This window comes from Podarcis erhardii (genome assembly GCF_964252035.2).
Source record: "Podarcis erhardii genome assembly, chromosome: 7".
In the NCBI taxonomy this organism is placed as follows: Eukaryota; Metazoa; Chordata; class Lepidosauria; order Squamata; family Lacertidae; genus Podarcis; species Podarcis erhardii.
Genome location: NC_138511.1, coordinates 61,916,278 through 61,936,175, shown reverse-complemented (window position 1 = coordinate 61,936,175; position 19,898 = coordinate 61,916,278). Strand labels below are relative to the sequence as shown.

General features: G+C 44.8%; 1 protein-coding gene and 1 long non-coding RNA gene across 4 annotated transcripts in view; one reads left to right on the top strand and one right to left on the bottom strand.

Moving 5' to 3' along the window:
- The window catches only part of SMAP2 (small ArfGAP2), a 30,765-nt gene that overhangs the window by 9,586 nt on the left and 1,281 nt on the right, over nt 1–19,898 (top strand). For all 3 annotated transcript variants that reach the window (XM_081870418.1, XM_081870419.1, XM_081870420.1), the window contains 8 exons: nt 6,235–6,368; nt 7,622–7,707; nt 9,154–9,232; nt 10,058–10,138; nt 10,692–10,770; nt 13,703–13,797; nt 14,692–14,857; nt 17,579–17,898. In XM_081870418.1, coding sequence (XP_081726544.1) covers nt 6,235–6,368; nt 7,622–7,707; nt 9,154–9,232; nt 10,058–10,138; nt 10,692–10,770; nt 13,703–13,797; nt 14,692–14,857; nt 17,579–17,898 — 1,040 coding nt within the window. The remainder of the gene's footprint in view (nt 1–6,234; nt 6,369–7,621; nt 7,708–9,153; nt 9,233–10,057; nt 10,139–10,691; nt 10,771–13,702; nt 13,798–14,691; nt 14,858–17,578; nt 17,899–19,898) is intronic.
- LOC309346591 lies at nt 1,174–6,228 on the bottom strand. The gene is made up of 2 exons (XR_014158699.1): nt 5,200–6,228; nt 1,174–5,031 (listed from the first exon to the last, which is right to left on the bottom strand). It is a non-coding gene; the product is annotated as an uncharacterized lncRNA (long non-coding RNA).

The following is a 19,898-nucleotide window of genomic DNA, read 5'->3' as shown; positions in this document are numbered from 1 at the left end:
GAAATGTATACATTTTTTTTCCTGAGCTCATAACATGGGCTGTATTGTGAAACTGGAGCCTCTAAATTTGTGTTTTGTGTGAAAGACAGCTGCTTTCTGTAGAAAATTGAACTTTCAATTTAATATTTTTTTCACAAAAAAACCTGGCAAGTTGCCATAGTGATGAATGTATGAAATCCTTTCGGGAGATGTCAAAACGCCTTCATAAAATCCACATTCGTGGATGCCTCTTTCTTTTGAAACAGAACCTGCTTGGAGTTTAACAGAGAGGCTTGTCTGTCTGGGGAGTGATGAAAGCAAAGATTGTTTTCGTAAATATAGTCAAAATCTGACTTTGGGCAGCACACATTATGAGCATATTCCTTGGCCGGTGAGAGATTATATCAGTAAACTTGTGTCACTGTGATGGTGGGCTTTAACCATGAAATAATCTATGACCTGTTAAGTGGGGTCGGGGGGGGGACTGTTATCATGACTATTTTATTATTATGCTGTCAGTATGCTTTATATTATGTTTTTTATTATTGATGCTCCATAATGTGTTCTTAATGTTATTAAGGACGAGATATTGGGGTTCTCTAATTAAATTGTTTCCCAACTTTGGGTCTAGCCCTGTGGGTTCAGAACTGGTCAGGTTCAAGCACGAGACCAAAGCTAAGTTAAAGAAACAAAACTAACAGCTAGTTAAGCCTGATCATTTATTGTTGCAACAAGGTTCCAACTCCCAAGCAAAAACAAGGAAGAAGAACCCTGAACAAAAGGTTACATGAGTTACAAAAGTTCCCACAACTTCTCATAATACATTTCACACAGTGTCATCAAAACATCATAGCTACTGTTTTATTGCTGATTACAGTTCAAATCCTACTTGTGTGTTAATCTGATTATTGTTATGTTTCTTCAAATACTCAGCAAAGGGCTTTCACTCCTCTCAAAATATAGATTCCTCCTGGTCTCTGATTTTTGTTGTCAAACCTGCCAACTCCATATACTCTGTCGGCTTGTTCAGTCGAACTTCCTTGGTTGGCATATCTTTGTCTTTCCACTTTTTTGCATATGTTACTCTTGCTGCTGTCGTTGAATACAAGAATAAATTAAGTAGCTTCTTAGGGATATCCAATTCCATTATTCCTAGAAGAAAGGCTTCTGGGGTTGGTTTAATTTTTTTTGGGGGGGGGGGGGAACGTCTTAAACATCTTCTGTAATTCAATATGTATTGTCTCCCAGAATCCTCTAGCCTTTTTGCAGGTCTGCTGCATGTGGAAAAATGTGCCTTCCATCTCTTGACACTTCCAACATAGGTTTGAACCATTTTTGTACATCCTGGCCAATTTACTTGGGGTCAGATATCTGACCCTGAAGGCTCATTCCTCCTAAGTATGAATTAGGTATGTGCTTAAACTTTCTGCTGGACCTTCATAGATTTGAATTTTTTTCTGGCAAATGGAGAAAAGGCCCTAGTCTATTGCTCCAGTGGTGGATCAGCCACCCTTTAAAACAACCCATTGTAGCCTTTAAAACCACTCAAAATTGTAAATTGGCACAACCCACAATTTAAACAACCTTTCCTTCCCTCCCTCTTCTATATATACAGTTGTGCCTTTGGGATTCGTTCCATTTGAAGGCCTAACAATGTTTTCTTTCCCCCTTCTTGACTTGCCCTGGAAAACACGATGAGTATTTGAGATCATAAAATTGTAGGATGATATTTACCCCCTGCAATAGCCTTTGGTTAATATCTGAATTGTTGCTGCTACTTTGATTTAAGGTATAGGGAAAATGTGCATCTTTCACAGCGTAAAAAGCTGTTTCTTGGAATAACAGAGTTCTCTACACCAGGCTTCCCCAACCTGGATCCCTCCAGAACCACTGATTCCATCACCCCTGATTATTGGCTGGATCCAAAATATCTGGAGGCACCAGTTTTGGAAAGTGACTGTACACACTGTTTTTGGAGAAACATGTTAAGAAACTTGCTAATTTTGTTTTTTCTCTTGGACACTTGGGTCTTTTCAAGGCACAGGAGCTTAGCAGTAGGGATGCAAAGTCAATTTAATTGTTCCTTAGCAGCAAACATTAGAATCTCTTTTTGTTAGGAAGACAGTCTACTAAGGGATTCTTCCACAGCCATGGCTTGAATGTTGTTGAGAAGCCCTCAAGATTAAGCCCTCAATCCAACTTGGTTTCAATAATATCCTTACTGTTATCCTTTCCCAACAAGAGCAGGTACATACTTTCCATAACATCCAGATAAAAATTGTGCTGTCTTCCACTTCCCCTCACACCAAAGTTCCAGCATACATGCATTTTTAGTGCTGTGCGGCACCGTGAGAGGTTGGCAGTACAGTTGCTGTTTCATTTGTGCATTTTTAAGTTGCTTTCATGGTGGAGCTGGCAGGCAGAGCTGCTTGTGTTCTGCTAATGTTTTATTTATATAGAAATCTTTCTCCACTTCCCAGCCCACTGAAGCCTGCCCACCTATGGCCTAGTTAATCCCGTTCAGGCATTTCTCTTGGATACTGTGATGTTCCTTGCTTCTTGTGTTTTGAAACAGGGGTGGGCAGCCTTCGACCCAAGAGCCAGATGCAACTCTACAGGGCTATTTGCAGGTCATTAGCATCACTGGTTCTGCTTCATTCCATCCTCTAGTGCTTTGGCCTGCCTGCAATGTGTCTCTGAAATGAAGTGATGCCTCTAGCATACCTGGATGGAGAAATGGATGTCTCTATAGAAACCTATGATTTCTGTGCGGCTGGAATGTGGCCTGCCATACTAATATTGCTTCACTCTTGACTGCCATGCAGCCACTGGAATGTTGCCCATGAGTAAATGGGGCCCCAGACTGAAAAAGGTTCTCCATCCCCGCTCAATACCTCTGTGTTGTAGATTTCAAGTTATTCTATGGAGTCATGAAAATGCATCAACACTGGAGAGAAAGGGGTTGGCGGTTATAAATTTTGTATTTTATGTCACGCTTTCCCCAAGCATTCACAGTGGTGGTGTTGGCCATGGTTTTGTTTCTCCAAAGTCTGGCTTGTTGTCCAGTGGTTTGTGCATTTGTTGCTTGTGAGCTTGTGGGTTGGGCTGGACAAATAAAGCGGAGCCCAGGGTGGTAAGAAGAGTGGCAACGCAATATAATGAAAGCCTATTTTGGTATTAAGTGGTACTTCGAGTTACAAATGCCTCAGGTTACAAACTCCGCTAACCTGGAAGAGTTACCTTGAGTTGAGAACTTTGCCCCAGGATGAGAACGGAAATCGTGTGCTGGTGTTGCAGCGGCAGCAAGAGGCCCCATTAGCGAAAGCACGCCTCTAGTTAAGAACAGTTTCAGATTAAGAACGGACCTTCAGAACGAATTAAGTTCGTAACTAGAGGTACCACTGTAATGTAATTTAAAATAAATTAAATTTAAGAGCATTAAAAACATTTATTTGCTATCCTGGGCTCCATTGGGAGGAAGGGAGGTATAAAAATATATTTAATTTATTTATTTATTACAGTTGCATACCCTCATAGCTAATAATTTCAAAGTTGACAGGAACAGCACATTTCAACCATCAACTGCCTGGGTAAGCAGGAATGCTTTTAAAATTCTGCCTGAATGTTAATAATGAGGGAGACAAAATTCACCTCACCAGAGATGGTTTTGCACAGATAGGGAAATGCCACAGAGAAAGCCCTATCATGGGTTAATGCCAAGAGGGCAGCACCCAGCAGTGGTGCCACCACCAACAAGGCCTCCCCTGCTGATTGTAGGTTCAGAGATAGTAGATATTGGGGGGGGAGCCCCTTTTATGTATATATTGATTTACTGAGTAGCTTTAGATTCTGTTTTTTATCCAGCGCCTTCAAAGCTGCTCTTACATCATTTATAAAATAGAAATGAAACAATAAAACAGACTTCCTGTTTTAGACTGTGAAGGATAAGGAAGAAAAACACCTTTAAAATCAACTTAGTTGGTGGCAGTTGATCTCTCCCTTAAGTTTTGACTCTTGTGCCTGCAGAAGCCAAGATGCTAAACTGGAAATTGCCTCTTAGTAGTAGGACACAATTAAAATAGTTAATGCTTTCATTATGTCTGCTTAAGCTTTTTCAATAGAACTGTGCATGCAGGTGGTGAAAAGGAAAAACAAATCTGCCCTACCAGCATGATATTCTGAACTGGTGTATGTCCCCCATCTACTGTCTCAATGAAGGGGGGGGGTCAGATGTTTCCAACATTTGCATCTCTTAGCGCAGGCTAGAGCTGTATGTGAATCAGTTGGTGCTAACCCTCAAGGTGATGAAACGGCTTTATCTAGATTACTAATCCTTTCCAACAAAGTAAATGCTAAATATAACAGGGACTTTAGACCTAACCCTAAATGATTCCTAGCTAACTTTCAGGGCTAAAAATAACTTATAATATGTGGTTACCTGGGTTCTCTTTTCATCATTCAAACGCTTGACTTCTCTGGCGTCTGAGGTTTCGTGTGCAGGCATGCCAACAGGACTGGACCCCCTGCATCTTCCCGCTAGCTAGGCAACCTATTGGCAGGAATAAGCAACCTATTGCTGCTTATTTTAGCCTGGCCTATCTCACAGGGCTGCTGAGAAGATAAAAAGTGGGAGGGGAGAAAAATGTACACAGACTTGAGCTCCTGGAAGGAAAAGCCAGGGCCGTCTTACCCATAGGCGCTAGGGGTGCAGGGCATCCGGGCGCCGGTCTCTCAGGGGCGCCAGGCCGAGAGTCTGGGGCCCGAGAGTTGAGTCCGGGGAAGAGCCCATCCGTTGGTCAGAACGCCACAGCGGGTTCTTCTGCTGCGGGCGGTTCTGCACTGCGAGTTCAGGGGCGACCAAGCCAGCGAGGCGCTGAGGTGGCTGGCCTGCTCTGCCCTCCTGCACGCCAGGGACTGGGCAACCTGGGGGGGGGGGCGCTGGGTGGATCTTTGCACCCCGGCGCTGCATATGCTTAAGACAGCCATGGGAAAAGCAAGACATAAATGTAGAGCCAGCAAGAAAAGTGAGGTGTAACACTGAGAGCAGCAGCTCTCAGTGGCGTAGCGTGGGGGGTGCAGGGGGGGCCGGCCACACCGGGCGCAACATCTGGGGGGTAGGGTTAGGGGGCGCATATCCACGGGTTGGGGGCGCAAATCCATGGGTTAGGGGGCGCAAATTACTTGCCTTGCACCGGGTGCTGACAACCCACGCTACGCCACTGGCAGCTCTGCAGGGTTTCAGGCAGGAGTCTTTCCTGGTCCTATGTGGGGTTGCCAGAAATTGAACCTGGAGCCTTCTGCATGCCAAGCAGATGCTCTGCCACTGAATTGCAGCCCTTCCCAATACTGCTGCACTCAACTGCCTCTGTGGCTGGACTTGAAGACTTGCGATTCTATTCCTTTAAGGATCTGCCTGTGCAAAGCAGCGTAGGCGAGAAACCGTTTCTGTCCCACACTGCTGGTTGTATTCAAAGCAGCTGATTATTCAGTTTCAAGGGCACATGAACAAAGTGAGCAGCACTGTGCGGCCTTGCGTAGTGACTCCTCTCGTACTCTGCAGCGGACTTCCTAGTTTGCTTGTGTGGGAAAGAGTTGTGGTTGGCTTTGCAATGAATGAAACTCAATTAATATTTGGGCGGGGGCTCCCAAATCACAGATTTCCAGCAAGTTTTTTTTTAATGAGGTGCATCCCCCTCACCTGCAATCTGCACCTCAGTCTCTTCACATGTGTAAACTAGACCTAAGTGCAGATGGGAGCAGTGTCTAAAAAGTGTCCAATGTCCTTCGCCCTGTGATTTATGCATATCTGCTGCAGAGGCCTTTGCATACAGAGAAATCTTCCACTCTTGCCTTTGAAAACGAGTGTTTCTTCTTGTTCTAAGATGGTGCTCTGAAACTCATGCTTTTCTTATGGATTCCTACTCAATGTGGTTGGAATAGACAATTTTTTGGACCTGTTAAATAAAAAAAATAAAAATGAAACTGTCTTTTCCTGCCTGCATCCGTTTTGTCCCCCACCTCTCCAGACCTGTGCCTGTTTTTTAAGATAGAAAGCATGGTCAGATTCTTTCCCAATCCCTCGTTTCTCCAGCATGGTTGTGACCTTTGGTAATGAATGTGTTAAAGCCAGCCTACATTGCAGATGGAAACTCTTCAGCCCCTGCCTGGCTTGCAGCAGTTTTCAGGGCAGAGCCCATCATAACTAGCTTGATGCTCAGAAGTGCTCCTGTGACCACTTCCTTTGTACTTTTGCAGGGCCAAGATGGGCGTCATGGAATATTGGTGTTTTCATCTGCATACGTTGCGCCGGAATCCACAGGAACCTGGGTGTCCACATATCCCGGGTAAAATCTGTCAATCTGGACCAATGGACACAAGAGCAAATACAGGTTAGTAACAAAATACTATCTCCCTTGTATGTGGGCTTCATTATTGAGGACGATTCAGCTTCTCTGCAGTTCTGTATCTCTGCTTATATTAATATGGGGAACCTTGGCCTTCTTTTCTCAAATGGCAGATAAGAAGGGAAGACGTGAGCCTGGACTACTGGGGTGCTCCTCCATACAATCTTCCCCCCACTCCCTGCCCCCAATAGTTAGAAAACTCATGTGCTGGAGCATAGCTTTGTGCTGGAGTGTAGCTCTGTTTTTTGCTTAGAACCCCAAGAGCTGCCAACCAATGCAGATCCAACAAGCCTGAAGTCTGCCCTCCAGAAGGGATCTGGTAGGTAGTGCTCCTTAAGGAGAGGAGTCTGAGCTTGTGTGCTATTACTCAGAGATTGTCATTGACATGCTCTGCAGTTCAGCTCTTGCTTTTTATCACTGTGCTTCAGATCTAGGACATCATTGTGTTATGCAAATCAGGTTATGCTTGCTGCAGTGCTTACACACACTGTAGAAAGTAAAAAAAAAATGGTTGTATTACACACAAACAAAATTATCCAGCCTGAATCAAACCCTAAGTATTACAACACCCTGCCCAATCTGTACTTCAGTTGATATTCCTAATTCTCGAGTGAGTGAGGATGAACTTCTCTCTCACAAGTACTGAAGAATTGCAAATGTATTCCTGGCAGTGTTCTCTGTTCCTTGCCTTGACTTTAATAAAAACTAAAATTGAATAACTGTGCTGAAAAAGCAGCATCGTCAAAGGAAAGCTGAACTGTGGGACGTTTGAGGCAGGCAGCGATATGAATGGGCGAGACAAATACAGATGCAGGCACTTGAGAATATATCAGGCATCCACTTTGGAAGGAGAGAAGAATTAAAGTAAATCTGTCCTATTGCAAAAGCAAAAAGTGTTCCTTGTTGAAAGAACAGAAACTGCAAGAAGCCTGCTCTTTGTAGCCATTAGGAGCTGCAGCCATTTTCTGCTGATCTGTCAGAAATCGAGGGCATGAATTAACTAAGTCACCGTTACCGATGACTCTGCAGATTGGTGTAGGAGCACCTTTCAGAAACTGCTTTGGCAGACTTTGAAAACTCTCATCTCCTTCATATCAGCACAGAGCAGGCTCTGTGATACTCCTGCATTCTGGGTTCCATAAAACGTTTTATGCTCAAAGTGAAATGATGGCAAGAACAGCCTAACTGGCAGCACCCTATGCCATGCCATTATTGAAGGTTTCTTGCTTCTGTTCCAGTGCATGCAGGAGATGGGGAATGGCAAAGCAAATCGCCTCTATGAAGCTTACCTTCCGGAGAACTTCAGGCGACCTCAGACGGACCAGCATCCTTCTTCTGCCTCTCTTCTCCCAGCATATTGTTGGATGGAGGGCATCTCACTAATCTCTGAATGCATACTTTTGAGGGGAGCAGAAGTCTACCTTAAATGGAATGTATAACTTTTTAAAATATTTGTTAGAATCTGTATTCATTGAGGCCTCTCTGTTACTTGGCACTTTTTGGAAAATTAGGCTGCAGAAGGTGCTGTTGCTAGAGGGGTGACTGCCCACAGCAAAGCAGACAGATGCAGCGGGTTTGTCCCATTTTGTGACTATGGGTCTTGAATGCAGGGCCAGCAGAACAGGTGGTGAAACTTCATTGGTGGTTGCCTTCCTCATGACTGTGACCATGTTTCAGTTCTGCCTGCATTCCAGTGCACACCCATCTGCTCTCCCCTCCCTGCAGTCATGATCTTGCTCCCACTCCCACCGGGTCAAACTGGGGGTTGCTACCATGGTGCCCATGGGTGCAGTTGTGCCTTTGAGGTCTTCCCCAGCACCCATGATGCCTTTGAGCCATATTCCTATAAATCCCCCTTGGTCATGAGATGGACTTTTCTCACCCATGAAAAGTCCATAGAGCTGGAGTTGGAAGAGTGGTGTTTTCTCACTTCCTCTTTCAGCTCTAGGTGCTTTTTTTAACGCTCAGCTTAATTATACTGTATCCAAGATTCCTTGGAAAAGTGAAGTGTGTGTGTCTCTCTGTCTCTTTGCGAGGCAGGGGGGCTGATCAAAGGGACGGAAGAGAGAACTGACTGGAGTGGGTGGTGCACAGCATTCGCTCAAAAAATCTTGGCATGTGTTGCGCATTCCAAGGCTATGGCCTCTGAATTTCTCATTGTCAAGCTCAGGCCCAAGGGACTAATGCAGCCCTTCTGTCTAGCTCTCAGACTCTCTCCAGGCCACACCACCTCTGCATGCACCCTGAGTGTTTTTGCCCAGCTGGTACATCCCCTTGAACTTGGATAATGCTTCTTGCATGGATGGAGGATAGAGAGGGATGTGTGTGTAAAAACTAGCCTACCATACAAAAGTAAAAACATTTGTTGTTCTGCCCACCTTTGCCTCTGGCCTCATCTGCATGTGGCCCTCAGAAGGTTGCCCAGACGGGAATGTAATTATTGGGCTTAAAATGGTATCCCCACCACGGTCTAGGTAGATTGGAGGCGAAAGCACCATAAAAGGCACTGGATTGCTGCTGGATCTGCACATGTCCTGTAGCTCATACTAGAAAGGCACTGTTACCACTTGGCTGGCAAGCACAGCTATAGCGACTCAGCCAAGGATCCTTGTTGTCACAATGTCTACCTTTTCAACAAGAATAGAGAAGGTGTGGGTCAAACCATGCCATGACAGAGGTCTAGCTTGGGCTAGAATCTTGCTGCTGCCTGACCATGTTGTGCACAAGCTGTCAACCCTTTCTTGTTCTTCTTTAACTGACTTCCGTGCAGAGCAGTGGAGAGCTTTATCAGGGACAAATACGAAAAGAAGAAGTACATTGACAGAAGCCTCGATATCAACGTGTTGCGAGTGAGTCTTAAATGCATTAGAATGCTTGCTGCATCCTGAATATATGATGTCCATTAAGTCCCATCTAGCCCAGTCCTGTTCATTCTGACTGCCAGTGCTTCTTTTAAGGCAACCTTCCCCAGCATAACACCCTCTGAATGTTTTGGACTACAACTTCCATTACCTTGTGCCAGCTGGGGATGATGAGAGTTGTAGTCCAAAGCATGGAAGGAACCACACTGACTACCCCCAGTGTAAGACCTCAGACAGAGAGGTGTCTTTTCCAGCCTGGCTTCCCAAGATCCCTGGATTTGAATCTGGGATCTGCTGCATACAAAGCAGTGGTATAAATTCAAAAGTATAAAGCCATAATCTGGACTAATTTGTTAGCATGAGACAGCCAAACTGTTGATGGCCCAGGTTTTGGAAGAATTTTCATCTAAACTGTCCTTTTATGGTAGAAAGGATGAGAGTTCTTCACCTCCCCCCCCCAAAAAAAAAGAAATCCAGTTGAGCTTGCCAGAGGCTGCCATCTTGGTCAGCACACTGGGACTTTAGACTACCTGAACCTTTTTTGCATTTGCTCAGCAGCCAGATGTGGCTACTGTGTCCTCTTGCACATTGGAGAAGTTGAAAGGGAATAAGCACCAACACATGTCCCATTTCTGACATAATATGGCTGGAAACTAGGAATGCTTCGCTTCTGTTGGGGAAGTGTGGTGTGTTTTAAGGGGTTTTACATTTGCCAGACGAGCTGGGCTTTCTGTCCCACTGGCCTGGAAAATACAATGTCATGTTCAGCTACCTTCCTCACTCTCTCACTGCTTCGTTTGATTGTATACACAGAGAGAAAAGGATGACAAATGGAAAAAAGAGACAGCCTCAGGGAAAAAGCTGGAGCCAATAATCTTTGAGAAAGTGAAAATGGTAAGACAACCCTTCCTTCTGCTGTGTGTGGTTGTTCCTGAACTTCAGATGGACAGATGGGGGCGTGTTAACATCTGGGACTGTAATTTTATGCTCTGTGTATCTTTTGTTTTGTTTTTTGTTGGGAATTTGGGTAAACCCTCTTTATGTACAGAACTAGTATGTGTTATTTTACTTTGGTAGTAGGCAACCAGATGCCCTTCAAATGTTGTTGGACTCCAACTCCCAGGCAGCATGGCCCAGTAGTCAGGTATGATGGGAGTTGTAGTGTGACAACATCTAGAGTGCTCCATATTGCCTGTCCCCGATTTACTTAGTAGGTTTATTTTCTGCTTTTCAAACAGCCTCCAAACATTTGAAAAAGCTTTTCAAACTGGAGGCAGCTTTTGACAACATGTAAATGAAACATTTGGCAACCTGGTACCTTCAAGACGTTTTGGACTACAACTTCCATCAGCCCTAGCCAGCATGTAGTCCAAAACGTCTGGAGGGCGCCAGATTGGCGAAGTCTGCATCAAAGTAACTGAGGGGCTTTTTACTCTATTTGGCTCAGCCTCAGAAGAAAGACGACTCTCATGCCAGGAAAAGTCCTTCCAGATCTTCTGAGCCCGTCATGGACTTGCTGGGACTTGGTAAGATGATGTGCGCTTTGGAGCTTTTTCTTTGTCCAAATGCACCTTGGTGTCATGTTCTATACATGATAAGACACACCATAGGTGCTGGAAACAGGTTAAATAGCTGCCACAGGGTATTCTGTCCACTCTTGTGTTCCCTTGAACAAAGGGCTTTTATCCATAAGGAAAACACACACATGGCAGGCAAGCCTCTTTGAAAGACATCTTGTGGCTGATTTTACTGCCCATCCTCTGCAGTGTGAGATGTGGTGGAGCATATGGTGTGTTCCTATATGCTCCCAAGCTTATGCAGCTTATGTAGTCAGGCCCTGCACCACCCTGTGTGAACTGTGTGTCACCCAGAATCCTCTGCAATGCATCAACACGGGAACCAATCCTGTTTGGTTTGGGTGCACAAGCAGGTTCTTTGCTGGGAACTCACTTGTGTACCTGAAGAAAGCAGGATTGAATTTCCTGCTCATCAGTTGATGTGTAAGGAGTTCAAGCCTGCTGGTCGCTCACTATCTCTCCCCGCTATAAGAGGTGGGTGGTCCCAACCACCTGTTAAAATTGGCACACATGATGGGTGGAAATAAATTTCTGACCCACCAAGCCAAAAAGGTTCCCCACCCCTACTGTAGACAGGGCTGAGATAGATGGGCAAATGACCTATCTCTGTATAAGGCAGCTTTCTGTGCTATACTTCTGTGTTTCAGTGAAGCATAAAAATCACTGCCTTCAAAGTTCCAAGACCAACCCCTCCTATAAAGACTCTGGCCTAACCTTTTAATCCTTCATTCTTCATCCTTGACTGAAATGGAACTGCATAAACGACATTTGCTGAAACACTCAGGAATGAGACTGGGTGTTCCAAGAGAGCCCATGGCTCAGTCTGTCTCCCTTCCCACACTCCTGGGACTGCCTTCCTCAAAAGATCCACTTTGAACACAACATAAAACACAACATCCTTGTTCTTGCCTTTTCCCCCTGCCTGCACCATTGCCAGTCAGCAGTGTGGGTGGAGAAGAGCACAGCAAGGTGATGTCATACTCTGTGTGGTATTAAAACTAGGCATTCGTGAGTAAGAGGAGGCAGAAATAACAAGTGCTGCTCCCTAGAGAGGCCACAGCAACAAATCCTTTGGGGTGTTTCAGTGCTACCTCTACCTTTCAGTAGATGTTCCTGGATCTACTTCCATCCATTGTTTCTTTTGGAAGAGATCTGGTGGCTTTGGTAGATGGCAAAGCAGATTGTTAGGCAGGATTTGCAGGTATACCTGTGCAGAAAGGGGTTCTTCAGGTTCCCTCAGGTGAGCATGCTCCTGGCAGGTGGCCTCTTGGCAGCATGGATCACACCATTGGCATTGGCAATAGGATTCTTTGATCTGCCTGGGTGTTGGGCTCCAGTGTAGTATAACTTGTCTCTGCCTCTACATCATTGTGCTTTTGCATAGGGGTTTTGCACACCCATAACCTGGCAGGTGCTTTAGCATGCAGAAGACCCCAGGTTCAGTCCCTTGTAAGCCCTATCAAAAGGGCTTCTAGCAGAGTAGTTCTCTCTACCTGAAACTTTGAAGAGCTGCTGCCTGTCGGAGTAGGCTTTACCGAGCTAGACTGTTGGTGTAGGGCTGCCTTTGAGCTTAAAGTGAATTAGATATTCTATTCTTCTGTTTTCTGCAGCTCACATAGTTCTATCTGGCACCAAGGTTTAGATCCCAGCCCATCTCACTGCTGTTCTTTAAAGATGATGAAACATTTAAGGGAGGGGGACGACAAAGCAAAACTGCAAGCCATGCATGAAATTCCTCTTATCCTGGCTGCAGCAGCTCACCTCCCTCTTAATGGGGTTAAGGAACAGCTGCAGATGTTGCTCTCTGCATTACTCTCCCTTCTGCACTTGCTCTCTTCTTTGCAGATTATGTAGCATGTAATATTCTGCCTTTGCTCCCCAAGAGTTGTCCCCTGATGGGAGGTGGACAGGAACATATCCTTTGAGGTACTGAAAATCTGCCTCTGCAGCAGAAATCACCGAATTGAGTCTTCTCTGAACTGCAGCTGCTACCCAGCACTGCAACAGAGCTTGTGGTCTCAGTTGCTTCTGCAGGATCAGCAAAGTGAAGAGCGTAGCTTGGTTTAAAGGACACCGTGGCCCAAATTAACACACACCATGAGCCATTGGGGTTGGGTTAGTGGTGGGTGCCTAGTTTAGGGTGGAGATCATGACAATTCCAGCCTGCCTTTTTCAAAAAAGACAGATGACTGGGGGGGGGGGATGAGCAGCACTAACGTTTGTGGCAGTTTCTCCTTTTATATCCTGAAGCCAATGCTTTGTGTCTTCCCCGAGTCCTGCATAGATTACAGTATATGGAGTAAAATTCAGCTTCCTAAGAATCTTACGTTTCATGTAAAAAAATTAAATCAAATTTGTAGCCCCTCAGGCAGGGATGGTGAATCCCTGTGGCCCTTCAGACACAATTGGACTCCCAACTCCCAATATCTCTGGCCATTAGCCATTCTAGCTGGGACTGATAGGAGTTGGGAGTCCAACAACATCTGGATGGCCACAAATTCACTGCCTGCTGCCAGCATAGCTGCCAAGTTACACTTGTACATGTGTGAGCAATGCCTGATGAAACCTCGGAAGCCAGAGGTAACGGGGAGGCTGAATAGGATTTCATTTGGTCTAGGTGATGGGACTTTGCTCTGTGTAGCTCCTTGCCCTCCATGTGAACACAGCGACAGAAATAATCCATGGTGAGAGAACTCGCCCTAATTTGTGCAATTTTTATATAGCTAGAGGGATTTGATACATCTTGTTGTTTGGGGTCAAAAGGCCCAAGCAAGTGGCGGGCCAGCTGGTGATTGGGCCGCTGGCCACTAGTGGATTTTTACTGGATTCGGATTAGTTAGCCCCTCTTTCAGGCTGTTCCCATTACATTCCTCTTTTCCAGATGTTCCTGTTTCAACAACCCTCCCCAATGGCAGATCAAGTAGCTGTTTAGAGAAGGACTTGGACCTGTTTGCCTCCATGACCTCTGAGAGGAAGGTGAGAAAAGTAGAATACCCAACAACCCAAGTTTTGAAAGGAGGAGGAAGATTCATGTTGATGGGCTGGTGTACCCTTGCAGCCAGCTTCCAAATGCTTGTATATTGTTGCGTCTCACTGTTGTTAAATCAAATTGACTAGCAAAGAAAGCTTGGCTGACATGTCTGCTTTCAGTGTTTGATTGCAACATCTGCGGCGAATTGCTAATACAGTGGAACCTTGGTTGTCAAACGCTTCGGAAGCCGAATGCTGACAACCCGGAAGTGAATGCTGCTGTTTTCAAACGCGCCTCAAAAGTCGAAAGGCTTCTGAGGCGCGTTTCTCTATTTTTAAAAGGAATTTGCCAACCAGCAATTGCACCTCGGTTGTTGAACGTTTCGGAAGTCGAACGGTATTCCGGAATGGATTATGTTCTACAACCGAGGTTCCACTGTAACTAGATTCTGGTTACACATTACTTAACAGGTAACCCTGTGCAAGTCAGGCTGTTCCTCTTGAGAATTCTGAAGATCCTCTCAGGCAGGCAGAAAAGCTAAAGGCTGACTGTGGAGCTGCTGACCATCTTTCTCTCCATTGTCTATCTGCTCTTATTTGTCCCTGATGGACTATCTGGCTGAGATTTCAAAGAGCAGCAAATCCACTTTTCTTTTGTCCTCCGCTTTTCATCTGTTGCATGGGAATGGCAGTATTGTCCTACCATGCAGGGCTGCTGTGTAAGGGCTGTAAATTGGTTTGCTGTGCATTACCTTGAGGGCCTTTTTGGTCACAGAGAATGAGGTACAGTATCTCAAATATTTTTGTGAAATGCTTTTGAATGTTTAGGAAGAATGCTGTATCCCTTGTTTCCTTCCTCCCTCTGCCATTGGGAATAAACATGGTACATTCTCTTGCCAGGTTGTTGGCTCTATGCCCACAGCTGGGAGTGCTGGTTCTGTTCCTGAAAACCTGAACCTTTTCCCAGAGCCTGGAAGCAAGTCAGAAGAAATGGGGAAGAAGCAGCTCTCAAAGGATTCTATCCTCTCCTTATATGGTTCCCAGACCCCACAAATGCCTGCACAAGGTACCCAGTGAGGGATGGGAAGGGTAGGGGAAAGATCCTGTGGACAGTTATCGCTAATGCTATATTTGAGGAAGGCGAATGAATGTAACCAGTAAAGAATAATTTTGTAAGTGGTTAACTCATTTGCTGGGTTTGAAGCATAAAGTTGCATTGTTTGGTGCAGCTTCTAAATTTAGGAAAGGTTTTGTTCAAGTTAGTAGACTGCATGGAGATGTTCTAAAGGTAAAGCTAGGAAGGCTTCAGTTACAGATAGGTAGGCTTCAGTTACAGATAGGTAGCCATGTTGGTCTGCCATAGTCAAAACAAAACAAATTCCTTCCAGTAGCACCTTAAAGACCAACTAAGTCAGTTCTTGGTATGAGCTTTCGTGTGCATGCACACTTCTTCAGATACACATCTGAAGAAGTGTGTATCTGAAGAAGTGTGCATGCACACGAAAGCTCATACCAAGAACTGACTTAGTTGGTCTTTAAGGTGCTACTGGAAGGAATTTGTTTTGTTTTGACTAGGAAGGCTTGTTGAATATGCAATTGGTTTTCTTGAAGAGTTTATGTCAATGTTTTATGTTGGTTTTTTATGGTGCTGGGGCTATGACAGGCGAGTAAAGTGCTTCTCCTAGATGCTGTGGGTGATATCTAATGTTCATCATGCTCAGAATAAGCCCACTGAAATCACTGGAGTTAGGCAATTTAATAGTAGAAATTGATGGACTACTTGTTTGATTTATTGACCATCCAGTACAAAGCAGCTCTAGGTGGGGGGGGGGGGAAAGTCTCCATGAAGTTTAGCAATAAAGCCGTGCCCTCTCTCTCCTATGCTCCACCCCAAACAGCATTAAGCATGGTTATCGCAATCCTACGAAAACATGGGAGAAGAGATATTTTGTAACTGGGCACAAAAAGTTATTAATTTTGGCACCTAGTCCAGGCAGTCCTTGCCGGGGGGAGCATTCTACAGCCATTTGCAGTGGGGGAGGGACAGCAGCTGAAAAGGGTCTACTCTGCATCGGATTTAGTTTGATATCCTGTATTTGGATAGCAGTGGTGTGGCTAGCATTCTGATGCAGCCCTCATCTGACACTGTTAACTGCTTCACCACACTGCATGCAAAAGAAGTAGTTGCACTCTCCTCCTCCCACTCCCTGTCTCCATCATCACAGACTGTTTTACGTCATTCACACCCTTTGAGAGCACTTTTCTAGGCTGCAGAGGAGGAATGCATTACTAGTCTTTCGTCCCAAGGTTAGTTCCCGATTTGGATGTGCGTATGCAAGAGGTGATTGTCTCTTCCTCTTGCCCCACCCCCAATTCCCAACCTTGCTTCTTGATTACAATCGGTGTGACTCACACAAAATGTCAAACTCTGATGCCCATAGAATGGAGTAGCAAAGAAAGGCTGCCTTGTGGGCTCGTCAGGCATAAAGACAGCATGTGGTTGTCACCAATGGAAGCGAAAGCTTTCAAAAGACTTAATATGGAGTCCAAATGGCCAAAATATTGGGAAATTTTGGAACAAGAGGGAGACAAATTGAAACTGCAGAGTTTTGAGAAACTAAAAAATAAAGTGCGAGACTGGCTTCATTATTATCAGATAATGGAGGCTTACAAATTGGACAAGAAAATTGGATTCCAGGTGGAAAAATCGAAATTGAAACAGAATTGTTAGAACCTAAAACTAAGATTTTGTCAAAGATGTATAACTTGCTGCTGAAATGGAACACCCAGGACGAAACGGTGAAGTCTGCTATGATTAAATGGGCACAGGATGTTGGACATAATATTATGTTTGCTGACTGGGAACAGTTATGGACCACCAGTTTGAAATTTACGGCATGTGATGCCTTAAGAGAGAATATTATGAAAATGATTTACAGGTGGTACATGACCCCAGTCAAGCTTGCAAAAATTTATCATTTGCCCGATAACAAATGTTGGAAATGTAAAGAGACGGAAGGTACATTCTTTCACCTTTGGTGGACGTGCCCAAGGATTAAGGCTTTCTGGGAAATGATTTATAATGAAATGAAAAAGGTATTTAAATATACCTTCTTGAAGAAACCAGAGGCCTTTCTCCTAGGCATGGTTGGCCAATTGGTGCCAAAGAAGGACAGAACTTTTTTTATGTATGCGACAACAGCAGCAAGAATACTTATCGCAAAATACTGGAAGACACAAGATCTACCCACTCTGGAAGAATGGCAGATGAAGATGATCGACTATATGGGATTGGCAGAAATGACCGGCAGAATCCGAGACCAGGGAAAAGAGTCGGCGGAAGAGGACTGAGGAAATTTAAAGACTACTTACAGAAATATTGTAAAATTAATGAATGTTAGAATGATGTTGGACAGAAATTAAGTGGTTACCAGCTGTAATGCAAAGGTTGAGCAATAAGTTAAAATAAGTTATATTAAGTTACAATAAGGATTTGCTGAGTTAAGAATCTGAACTGGAATACAAAAGGGGGAGGTGAGAGGAGGTCCGGGAAACAAGGTAATGGAAATAAGTAATGGGAATTATATTTGTTTTGGGTTTTTTTAATTGTGTATTTTTGTATTTTTGTTATTTTTTGTGCATTTTTTGTTTTCTGTTGGCTTTTTGTATTAAATTGGAAATTCTAATAAATATCTTAAAAAAAAGAAAGAAAGAGAAATCGAAATAACCCAGACTCCTCCCAGGACTCCCTTCAGCACTAACACCTTTTTTTTTTAATCTCATCTAGGAGCTGTGTTCATCACCCCAGCCCAAATGGGGTACCCTGCAGCATACCCCAGTTTTCCAGGCATGCCACCCCCCAGCAGCATGATGGGTGGCATGATGGCACCACCAGTTGGGATGATGGCACAGCAGGGAGCAGCTGGCATGGTGGCACCCATGGCCATCCCAGCGGGTTACGTAGGCGGCATGCAGGGAGCAGTCATCGGTGTCCCCAATGGGATGATGCCAGCACAGCAGGCTGGGTACGTGGCTGGCATGGCACCCGTCCCGCCCCCCGTGTATGGGGTGCAACCAGCACAGCAGTTACAATGGAACATTGCCCAGGTAAGAGGGGGCATTGGGGGCAAGGGTGGCTGCTGCATAACTCCTTTGGGCTTGGGGCAAGCTCTCTTGCTTCCCACAAAAACAAGCTGCCTGCTCTTACAGTTAATGTAGAATTTAGTTTTTACATTTCTAGCCTACTCTTTTTTCAATGAATTGGGAAGTCTGAGAAATGGGTGTAGGGATACAGGAGATCAAGGATGAGTAAGGGGAAGCCTGGGATGATGCAGCAATCTTTAGTCAGTAGAGTTACCGTACTTTTCCTTGTATAAGACTATGTTTTTTTATTCCAAAATCATGTTCAAAATTAGGGGTCGTCTTATACATGGGTAGTGCATTGTGGGGCCGTGGGATAGGTTGTTGCCACGAGTTGGAGATTGTGATTGGTGGCTGCTGCAAGGGCTGTTGTTGATTGGCTGTCGCTGCGGCAAATGGCTGGTCAATTTGCTGCTTTTTTCAGCAATGGGACAGAGGATAGGTTGATTTGGTGACGCGCGCGCACGGTATTGTTGGTCTGCCGTCTGAGCGTTTTTTGGCGTTTTCCCCTTAAAAAAGCTCAACAACTCTTGCCCCCCCCTCCAAAAGCTCAACAACTCCCCCAAAAATTCTGTTAATCCTCCCCCAAAAAGTACGTACACAGAAAAGTACAGTAGTTGACAAATAAAATTGCCTCTCACTTTATGTGTATTCTCATTATATAGGTAGTTCTCTGTGTAACAGTTCTCAAAGTTTCTTAAATGAAATGCTTGAAACAAATGTAATTGATGGAGGCTGGGAGTTAAACAGGGTGAGCTTTTCTGGCTCTTGTGTTCTACTTGTAAGAGGAAATGAAAGGAGATACTAAAATAGGGTCTCTCATATAGGTGCCTTTCGGGACTGAGAGATACAGTGGTACCTCGGGTTAAATACTTCATTTGTTCCAGAGGTCCGATCTTAACCTGAAACTGTTCTTAACCTGAAGCACCACTTCAGCTTATGGGGCCTCCTGCTGCTGCCGCGCCGCCAGATCACGATATCTGTTCTCATCCTGAAGCAAAGTTCTTAACCTGAAGCACTATTTCTGGGTTAGCGGAGTCTGTAACCTGAAGCGTATGTAACCCAAGGTACCACTGTAGAGGTTTGGGTAATATGCTGACTGAATCCTTCAATAACCTGGTAGCCCTAACTAAAACATATGGAGGGAAATGCAGGGTTTTAACTAACCTACTGCTTGTTTTCCCTCTTCGGCTGCTTCAGTAGCCTCTCCCCACCCCCATAATCCCAGCCAATTGGGGATCATGTACTGCGTGTGATGACATCACATCTCTTATGTGCTGATGTCATGAAGGGCAAATGAAATACGTTAGGATACATTGGTTGCTTCCTTTTATAGCTACAGGGTTCACTAAGAACTATTTCACAGTCCCCTCAAAACATTGCTGTCTGTGTGTTGGAGGTGGGACTGAGCCTGATGAAGCTTCATTTGGCTCAGCCCTACCATGCACATGTGATGTCTGGCCTTTGCTCAAGGCTGGGCATTGCAAGAAGGCATTCTGCCTCTCTTAAGCAAAGAGGCAGCCACCTTCTTGGATGGGTTGGATCCAGAGACAGAACATCAGGCTCCTGTGGCGTTCAATCCATCAGAACTCCAATCAGTAAGCTCATGGAGTTAGTTGCCAACATATTCTGAAAATGGATATTTTCATAACAATCATGATCTCCCTGTAAAGGATAAGAAATTGTGGAAGCTCATTAAGTCCGTTCTAAGAACCACCATGGTCACTAGCAACTGGTTATTGGACCTAGATGCTAGCAAGTCCAGAAAAATGAGAGCAGCAAAGGTGTCATAGCCAGCTGAAATCTGTTTACAGAGCAGGAAATTTAAAAGGTGTGTGTAGGACAGGGATGAGTATCCTCTGCAGTGCTCCTGACCGGCCTTCTCCAACCTGGTACTCTCCAGATGATTTGGACTGAAACTCCCATTAGCCCCAGCCAACATGGCTTAAGCGCCAGGGGTGATGGGA